Source organism: Cariama cristata, unplaced genomic scaffold (genome assembly GCF_000690535.1).
Source record: "Cariama cristata isolate BGI_N322 unplaced genomic scaffold, ASM69053v1 scaffold11216, whole genome shotgun sequence".
Lineage (NCBI taxonomy): Eukaryota > Metazoa > Chordata > Aves > Cariamiformes > Cariamidae > Cariama > Cariama cristata.
In genome coordinates, this window is record NW_009622685.1 from 1 (window position 1) to 10,250 (window position 10,250).

At 49.7% G+C, this 10,250-nt stretch overlaps 1 protein-coding gene across 1 annotated transcript in view; it reads right to left on the reverse strand.

The window, feature by feature from the left end:
* Positions 1-2,783: 2,783 nt before the first annotated feature.
* The window catches only part of LOC104163424 (lymphocyte-specific protein 1-like), a gene marked incomplete at both ends in the record, with an annotated part of 8,377 nt that continues 910 nt past the window's right edge, over positions 2,784-10,250 (reverse strand). Inside the window, 3 exons of the mRNA XM_009702429.1 lie at positions 2,784-2,909; positions 4,100-4,295; positions 7,455-7,544. Coding sequence (XP_009700731.1) covers positions 2,784-2,909; positions 4,100-4,295; positions 7,455-7,544 — 412 coding nt within the window. The remainder of the gene's footprint in view (positions 2,910-4,099; positions 4,296-7,454; positions 7,545-10,250) is intronic.

A 10,250-nucleotide genomic window follows, 5' to 3' on the forward strand; every position in this document is an offset into this window, starting at 1 on the left:
ATGAGAGCAGCATGGGCATGAGTTACATCGGCTTATCCGTACCAGAGAAGCACAGAGCCAAGGCAAGTCAGCACACGGAACCACCTGCAAGGCAGCCCTTCAGGTCAAGCCGTCAGGAAAGAGATTTTTGCACAAGAAGCTCCTGCGCAAGAACTCTTTGGCCAGGACAGGAAGGCAAGCAAACACTTCACACCCGCCAAATAAAGGAAAGCGGAAGTGTTGCTAAACCTCACAGCTCTTTCATGTTGCAGAAAACAAGAAAACAGAAAGAAAAAATCACTTGCAAGTCAAAGGGAAGATTCTTTCTTAACACCAGCTCCTACAGAGCCAAGAATGAACAATCAAGTAACGAGGAGCCTTCTCTCCCTGTAGAACTGCTGCCAGTGCCATGGAAAACATCACTTACCAAGTTAGCAGATAAAAAGCAGCACTAAGTGCTCATTTTATGATGCTTTCAGGACGCCAGTGCTAAATTTTAAGCTAAGAAGAAGGCAAGAGAGTGTCACCGAGAAGACACATTCAAGAGCACAAGGCCTATTAGGGAAGAGCACAACCACCAAACGGTACAACCCTGGCTAACAGAGGTGTGCCAAGGAGTCACTGCAGGGTCCTAGTGCAGCAGCACAACAGATATTCCCATCAACCAGCTGCTTCTGCTGGGCAGGGCTGTCTGCCTGCTGCCAGCTCCTGCCTTTGCTTGGTGCTGCAGGAATCGATGCTTGCCCCTGAGCCGTGACTTCAGAGATTGGGTTGCTCATCCCTCTGGGACATTGACGTGTAGGCTGGCACCTCATGGGGCATAACAGTTCCTGAAATGGGAATGTGGTAGCTCCCTGCCTATGTCTCAGCTTCTCAACCACAAATAGGTAAGATATCAATAGGAAAAAAAACCTTGTCAACCCTGCCAGAGAGGTGCTGTGCAGGTGCAAACCACCCACAGGTGCTTCCAAAAGGTCATAAATGAGCATCAAGTTAAACACAGAGGGGCCTAGGAAAGACAGTAGATCTCAGCATGACAGTCTAGGTGGGAACAAACTTCTCCTAAGCTATTTGGAGACCACCTCTCCCTGCCCTGTAGGGCAATTCCTTTCAGCGAGAGTCATGCATTTCTCTGGTCCAAAGCACTTTCTGAAGGCCAGAAGAAACCACAGTTGCTCACTTGGCCAACCTCAAAACTCAGAGCTTACCAACAGCCTGGGACAAAACAGGACTGGTACAAGGCTCCCCTCCCTGTCACCACAGATCCCTTTCAGCCCTCAGGCCACACTGGCCCTCTGAACCCCAAACACTCCATCACACTGCAACCCAACATCTGCCTGCCCCAGATGCACACCTGGCCCCCACCAGCCACAGCTGGCAGGGGAGCTCACCACCTATTGCAGGTCCTCTCGTCTTCCCCCTGCAAGCAGTGTTTCTGCCGAGCGATCCTGTGCCAAAACACCTTCTTGGTGGTCAATGTGTTTAATTCTTAGTGTTCACACAAAGCCCTGCTAGATGGGGTGTAAAGATCCTCCTTCCTCTGGAAAGATCCCAAGCTCATATTTTTCCTGAACAGCTTTACATTCGGCTTTGTGTATTGGTGAGCTCTGACATCACCGTTATAAAACACAGAGACTATATTTCTAAACCTTTCCCTAGGCTAATCCTAGCAGCAGCAGTTAAGCTCAAATCAGGAAGCTATGTGTGTTTTGGGGTCGTAATGACAAACGTTTCAGCACATAAAAGGCACTGGAAGTGTTTCCCACATTTCCCCACCAGTCCCACTCCAGGGCTATGCCTTGGCCACCTCCACCCCACTTTTCAAACCTAACATTAGCACATGGTTTGCATCCAAACCTACCCTTTCTCCTCTCTTTTTATTTGACTTTAAAAAGGCTTCTCCATAATAAGCAAGTGTCTGATGGTTGTAGATGATGAAACTTTCCTCTTACAATCTATTTACTGGTGCAAGAGGAAGCACTCATACAATCCTCCTCATCCAGGAAATATTGGCTAAGAAGCAAATAGCACAGCTCTAAATGCACAAAAAGCAAAGATAATACCAACAACAGATTAACAGGCTACACACGCTCCTCACCATTTCCATCACTGCTATAATCAACAAGCTTAGGGCTTACAAAGACAAAAAGCCATTCACTACAGAAATCACTTATCTCTATCTATTGTATTTAAAAGCACATGCACAGAACTGAGGATTTGTAGTAAATGCAACAGAAGTCATGAGATGCAATTCAGGTGGTGTTAAAGACGGAAGTTTCGCAAGAGCGTCAATGCAGGCAGATGTGATTGGGAAGGACACAATGCTTCAGAGATTAGGAATCCCACAGTTAGTTTAAAAAACTTAGATTAAAAATCAGAAAGTATGACCTAAGTAAGATAGGGAAATTCCAGTGCTTCAAGTTTTAGGGGTTTTTAGGAAGGGAAATTACATTTTCTGATTAAGTTCATGTGTAGTCTTTAACCAAACTCACAAGCTGACAGCACAGACATCTTTCTCAGTATCGCAATATTTCCTGGAGTCCTCCATGACCTTTAGACTTTTACGGTGATTGGCAAAGCGCACACAGAGACAGTTACAGCCTCCAACAGCTCAAGCAGGTAAAGCAGAAGAGGAGGTTGACAACCAAGGTGAACAAGTGATTTGTCCCAGTCTGTAGCAGGAGCAGGGTAACAGGATTCACACCCTACATTACCGTAAGCACTGGACCATCTTTCCTCATCATTAATTTGGTGCTCTTTTGCAATAGTTGCTGTGCCTCCAGAAGTGCCCCGGGAACACAAACCTTCATGGAGCACACTGCGGTGTGGTCAGAGCACTGCTCCTCCTCTTCCAGGCTGGTGGGGCTTGGGGCCTTCTGGCGTTTTTCTGGTGTTTCTTCTTCTTCTTCATTTCGCCTTCTCTTCTTTTCCTGAGTGCAGAAAACAAACAAGCCAGGAAGTGAGCTGGTCAAACTGCTTACTACGCAACAAAAGTGATTTTTACCGTCTCCCAGGCTTCCTGCTTTACACTAAAACAAACACGTGAGCAGAGAAACTTTGAGTTCACATCATCTAATTTTGAAACGTCCAGGAAGAAGCTCACAGGTCATTGGGGATGGGTCGGGGGGGGTGGGGGGGGTAAACAGAGAAATTTTGCAAGTTCAAGGTTCCAAAATTATATGGAAAGAGGTCACAGAGTGGTGGGGGTTGGAAGGGCCCTCTGGAGATCATCCAGTCCAACCCCCTGCCAAAGCAGGGTCACCCACAGAAGTTGCACAGGATGGTGTTCCAGGTGGGTTTTAAATATCTCCAGAGAAGGAGACTCCACAACATCTCTAGGCAGCCTGTTCTCTGTCACCCTCAAAGTACAGAAGTTCTTCCTCATATCAGTCCTTGCATCAGTTCATAAAGATTTCTTACCACTATTGAGACAGGAAAGCATGAATTTCTCATTTAGAGGCCACAAGGCAAGAGAGCAGCTGCCCTTAGAATAAAGGGCTAGAAAGAGTCACACACACACAGTTCAAATGCAAAAAGCATACCAGCCTCAGCAAGTCAAAATCCATTTACAACAAAAGATATTTGAAGCTTAGCCACCCTAACAGACTTGCACACCACTCAAGTTCCAGCTTTGTCTCTCATTAACCAAGAATTACACCTCATTGGAAGAGCAAAGAAAGAAAACCTCAGCTGGGAGCAATGCAAGATTTAGAGATACATCAAACCAAAGTGCTCCAAAGGTGCAATAAATGCTGGGGAGGGAAAAACAAGCAGTAAAATTTAGATTTGAGTTCTCCTGAAGAGCAACTCACTGCCCACAAAACCACAGGAGAAATAGTAGCACTTTCCTTCTCAGTGTTGCAGGGACATGACTAAAGCATCACAAACTCTGGGAGCAAATACACCAGCCTCGCAAGTGGGCAGGGGCTGCCTGCGGTGACCCCAAGAAGGTACACAGGCAAGAGTGGCACCAGTCCCAGGTTATGCCATGAAAGCATGTCTATAGGGCCTCAACACCCAGCAGTGTAAGCAGCAATGGTGAGTTGAGCTCTTGGAGAGCAGCTCCCAGCCCTCCCACCAGCCCTATGGAAAGGAAAAGGTCAGCTCCTCCTGATCCCACCTCTTGCTCGGCTCTCTCCTCTTCCTCCTGCTCTTTGACCTGTTCTTCCTCCTGGTACAGCCTCTCTTCCTCCCCGATAACCACATTCTCCTCCCGGATCTCCTCCGGGCTTTCCTGATCCAGCTGGATCTGCTCCAGTTTGACTTCAGCTTCCCTCACACTACCGTCCTCTTCTTCATATGACTGTCGTGGAGACCTAGAAGTGGGGGGGAGAGAGGTCAAATAAGCAAAACGTGTTGATATGAGCCTACAGACACCATCAGATACCTCAGACCTCTAGAAATTCCATTTTATCGCTCCTCCTAGCTTACAACTTGCTGGGTGTTTTACACCAGGGCCCACAGCCACTTCAGTGACCCATCCAGTTCCAGGTGCCCAGGTGTAACAGCAGCCACATCACACTCCCACACTTTAAATGTCCAAGACTCAGCTCAGCTAAGAGTTGTGGCAGAGCTGAAGGCATACGCACCTTTCCAGCCCCACCATGGGCAAGACCCGCACGAAAACAACAATCAGACCTCCACTCAAGCCCCAGGCGGAGAGGACCCTACCACCATGATGTGGTGCTGGCTCAATTCTCTGCTCCCAGCCAAAATCCCAGGTGAACCATAGTGTTCTGTGGTCCTAGTGCACAAACACAGATCTGATGCTGCTCCTGTGGTTCCCAGCTTCACTTCAATGTGGAGCACCAAACACAGCCTTCCTCTGCCTAAACTCCTCTTCCATGTTAACAGAGCATCGTGCTGGAGGAAGATCCAGCCAATGACACATGAACATGCCTCCCAAGATCCCTCTTCTCCCTAGCTGAAACTAAACCACAGGGCAAGGCGGCACAGCCACTCACGTATTTTGGGTTGGGTTTTTTGTTTGTTTGTTTGCAAGGCACAGTGCTCACAAGCAATGCTATATCTACACCCGACCCCAAGCCTCAGTTTTGCCCACTGGAAAAAATTACATCTCTACTTATGTCACTCGTGTCATAGCCCAGCGAAACAAAGGAGTCCCACAGCAGCCACTGTCACCTCTTGGCTTAGATTTTTAAAAAAACACAAGAGGATTTATAGAAGAGGATCCCTCTGGGTCTCCAAGGCTGCAGAGAGGAGCCCAGGAGTGTGTTTAAGCAATCGGCTTCACAAAAGCAGAGCAGCCCATGCCTTTGGGCACAGAGTCAGTGGGAGCACATAACCCCAGGGCTCTCGCTGGCTCACAGCAATGCACCAAGATGTTATTGCCATCTTACTTCCTCCAGCCAGAGAATAGCTTTCTCCTCCCACCCACTTCTTAGAAAAATCACCCAGCTTGTGACAGCAAGACCAGAGAGCTGGCTAGCAGGCAGCTGCCAAAGTGCAAGGCTGACTCACCACTTCTGCCTCACCAGCCAGCACCAAAACATGAAAAAAAGTTCAAGCGAGACTTTTCCACCCACCTCTTGGCTGCTGGGAAGGCAGCTCACAGGACAGCCATCGTCCAAGCCCTCCTCACTGACCACATGGGGAAAAAGCTGATGCATATGCTGGCTCCCTTGGCTTGTTACTCATCATCCTCCCATGACAGGACCGTCACCAAGAGCAAGTGGGCTCTGAAGGCCCAGGTAACTCTCTTAACCAGGGTGCCAGCACTGCCGCCAGCTAAAGTGCAAGTTCATATTACAAATTCAGGCTGGCGTATATGACATCCAGTCCAGAGGACGCCTTTTGCACTACAGCAATTTCATATAGGAGGCAGCTAGCCTGACAGAGCTCCCACCCCCTTGCATTCAGCCGATAGCACAGATCTCCCCCCACAAAGCAGGGAACCAGAACCAAAAAGAAAACACATCTTGGCACCCAGGCCCTCAGGGGATGCACAAGCTGGTTTAGCTCCATCCAACAGAGAGCAACTGTCTCCATCCCCTCATTCATAGCCATCACCTAAACACCCTTCACATGAAAAATCAGCATTTGCTCCATGTTCCGTTAAGCTAGAGAGAGGAGAGAGGAGAAACCCCAACCCCAGGGCTGCTTGTCCCAGCCAGACACACAGCCTACCTGTGCTCACACCACACTCCAAGCCTGTCCTTCAGGTGAGCAAGGGCAAAGCTGCCAAAGGACTTTATAGGGCACGGCCACCCCCTAGGAACGAAGCCCAGCTTTTGCAAAAAGCTCACTCCCAGCAAAGTCTGAGCTCCTTCAGCTGCGTCTCCCAACCAACCTCTAGGCAAAAGCCTACAGCCGCTGCCTTTAAATCACCACCCCTCTCTGATGGGCTTCACCTGCCATGGATGCCACCTCCCCTGCTCAGCACCCTCCTGCCCCACTACAGAATAAACACAAGCATCACATAAAAACCCAGGGAGCAATTTCTGGAGAGGATAATGCAACCCTTCCAGCTAATTCTCTCTTGAAGGCCAAGGAGGGAATAGCAGCAGCCTTTCGCTCTGGACAAGCTCTTTGCAAGGGGGGGTTGAAAAAAAGGCAGCCTGCTGAAAAGCAGATGGGGCTGATTTCTAATTGCTCCCACAGATGTGATAATCAACACTGCGGCGAGGTGCTTGAGCAATGCTTGAGGGGTCAGGGCTGCAAAGGTACAGCTTGTAGAGTGGTTTAGCTACAGTGTTTGGAAAAAAGTAAGAAAGAGGCAAGCTCTATTTATTTGTTCAGCAGTAAATATTAATCTTAGGCATTTTTTCAGTCTTGGGGGGTAAAGAAGAGGCTGTGCCATCACAGGGGCAAAATTCCCTATAAAATCAAGCTGCCAAGAGAGCTGAGTCACAGAGTTTGCGTGCAGGTAGCTGCTGTCCAAGGGAAGTGGTCAAGGCAAGGGTTTAGTTCAGCTGGGCAAGGGGAGAGTGATGGGAGATGGGGACTAAACAGCAGGCACACAAACACTTCTCAGCGCTCTTTGCTGCCTGTTTTCCCCCACTGAAAGAGCAGTGAAGCACAAGGTGGGCTGGGGCCATAACACCCACTACGCTGACATGAGCCAGGAAGCAGCAATAACTTAGAACAGCTTTTTAGGCTGGCCTGGATTATGTTAGAGGCCGTTTCAGCCCCTGCAGCAGCTCAGGTGGCTTAAATCCGCTGTTGTCACTCCTCCAAACGCAGGCGTCCTGGCAGGCGGCCATCGCTTGGAGTGCAGAGCTCAATGCAAACATCCCCGCAGGCGGGGGCAGGCCCTCAGCCTCTTCCTCCCTGCTACCCCAAATGGCAGGCGGGGAGCATCCATCCCAGTGGTGCGGGACCTGTCCTGTCCTGCCAGTGCTCTGGCCTCGTTCTTATGCGTGCTAGGCTTGACCTGGGCTTGGTCTTCTCTGAGGATGGTCCTTTTGCTGGGCATGTTGGTTCCCCTTCCCTCAGTCCAGCTGTGTCCTACCCACCTCTGTTTGCGCTGCTCAAGCTTCTGGGACCAGTCACTGAACCCCTCATCCTCCTCCAACTCCGAAGTCCCGGATGGCTTAAAGTCATAGCTGAAACACAGCAAAAAGGAAAATTGGGATGAGAGGTGCAAAAAAACCCAAACCTGGCCTGAAAGAGCCCCAGCCTGATACCATCCTTCTCTCCCTCCAGTTATTGCACCTTCTTTCCTCTGGCTGCTCCCAAATCCCACTTGAAACCTTATCCTCCGTTACAGGAAAGACGCCTTTGCCACATGCTGAGGAGCACCCTTGTACAAAGGGGGTCTCTTGCGGCATCACCGCAAGACGGAGAGGAAGAAGGAACAGCCCCATGACTCCTGTTGCCTGTCTGGTCTCTGGGGCTGCACGCAGGCAAGCCAAAGGCAAGCCTTACATCAAAACCAAAAAGTCCATGGTTTGCTTCTGCACCAGAGCTGGCCCTAACTTATTTGGACCAGAGGTGTTTCAAACTTGGTTGCTGCTTGTCCTATGCTTGTACACAGCCCCATAGAAAAGACATCAGCAGGAGCCGGCTTGAATGGATCACTGGATGCAGAAGGCATGAAGACCCAAAGATGAAGACACTGGCTGAAGTTCTGGGTTGGATCCTCACATTTTCCTACAGCTTTGAGCCAGTCACATGCACTTACATGGCTCTGGCTCCCCGCCTGTGAATACCATAGTGCCGTACAGAACCACAGTCCTCCCCGGATGCACAGCTGCTGGCACCAGATGTGGGCTGGCCGTGCATGGGAATTGTTGGGTTTTTCCTATTTCTTTCCTTGCACTCACAAGGAAACTCGCCTCCTGGACAAGGAGCCTGGCTGGGCAGCCACGTTGCAAGCATTGGCCTGAGAAGGTGGCTTCACAGATGGTTTTGGGACGCAGGGCAGTCATGTTGCCTGGGAATGGGAATTAGGATGCGGGATTCACAGATTAGTGTAAAAGTCAGAGGTTTGCAATACATTATAAACATGGGTGAGTCTTTTCTTTGCCTTTCTGGGCTGTTAGGAGGTGTCAGGAGATGCTTAGCCTCCCCCGTGACCCTGGTGGCTTGAAATACGGGGCATTTCTCTGAGATTCGGGAGTCTCATCTTGAACTGACTGCAGGAGCTGAGGGTTTACAAAAAACGTGTGCCCTCACCAGGCTCACCAGGGAGGGGAGCAGGGGCTGTGCACCCAAAATGGCTGCTCAGCCACAAGTTTGAGCACAGCCCAGCTCCCGCTGCACTTCAGCATCCCCTCAGACTGCCGAGCAGTGATGCCATGTAGGTCTGGGGCACTGCAGCCCGGGCTGGGTTAATTTCCACTGCGTGTGTAGCAATAGCTTGTGGATGTCCCAGGATAACACTTAGGAAATTTATGTGGAGACAGGATGGGACCACAGATCTGCTGAGTCCCTGGTCAGGGCTTCAGGCAAGCTGCAGCGTTGATGATGCCCAAGGCAGAATCACCCCGGTATTTGTGGCCCCGGCCACAAACGTGTGCTTAGGCTACCAGAAAAGCTCCCAGGGAGCAAGGGAGACTGGCTGAATGCTGTTTGAAAACTGGTTGCTTCCCTGTACCCCTCTGTAAACACGGCCCCAGGGGAAGCACCAAGCCAGCACAGCCCCATCGGCATCGCCTAAGCTGACATCCATCCCTCTGGCTCCCAAGGCCACGCATGTCCTCCCTGCAAACCCACTGTTTTGCAGATTATTTCTCTTTTTTTTTTTTTTTTTTTTCATTGAAAAACAGGGGGAAGGGAGGAGAGGAGCTTCGCTCTGTCCCTTCAGTGCAAGGAAATGCAGAGGGAGGGGTTGCACAAACAGGACTGACATAGATGGGATGAGTCCCAGCGCGGCAAGAGCCGAGGGAAGGAAAGGGCAGTGTTTACAGGAGAGAGAGCAAAGCTTTTTGGAAGATTAATAGCCAGGGCTGACCCTGGCTGCATGAGCAAGCCCAGGTGGCTGTCAGCAGCTGCAGAAGAAACCAGGAGATGGCCAGAGAAGAAACATCCTTCTGGTAGAAGCCTGGCCCAGCAAGCTCAAGCATTGTGGAATAAGGAGCAAAACCCCTCGTTTTAGGAGTTCTTCTTGCCATTGCCCCCTTCATAAATATTTAAGCACTCAATTAAATTCGGGCAACACCAAGGGTCCCGTGAGGGCAGCAGCGTGTCGGTGCCCATGCCCACAGGACTGGAGCCCGCAAGCTGGGTTACTGGGGCTGCTACCCGCTGCTCTGTGCCCAAGGCCGCTCACAGCATCACCCAGCAAAGCAGAGACCAGAGCTCTTGTCTGCCATTTTAAAGACCTTTACGAATTATTTTCCAGCCCCGGTGTGAAGGGGGGTTTGGAAAAGCTCACAATTATTATTACTTTCTACTTTCCAGATCTTCTGTTTGCTTTTAGGGCAGATTGCCGTGGTTTTGTCTGCAGAATATCACCGGGTGTATTTCCACAAAAGACTTTGAAGCTTCTTTGCAATGCTTTTAGACCAAAAAAAAAGTCCTGAATAATTTTGAAAGTCTCTGAGAAAAAAAACCTGATCTTTCAATGGAAAAAAAAAGATTTTTATAAATAGCTTTTGCTGGTTTTCCAGTAAAATGAAGCTGCTGCTTCTCTCTGACTGTAATCTCAAATCCTGCTGCCATTTTTCCATTGTGTTTATTATATTTAGAAATAAGTTTGACACATAAACAGTGGGAAGACTGGGGTCTTTAAGACAGAGTTTGGCAACTCGGAGTGCAGACTGGTTTTTGTGCCAGCCTCAATGCTGCACAGCACCTCGGCTGCTGAC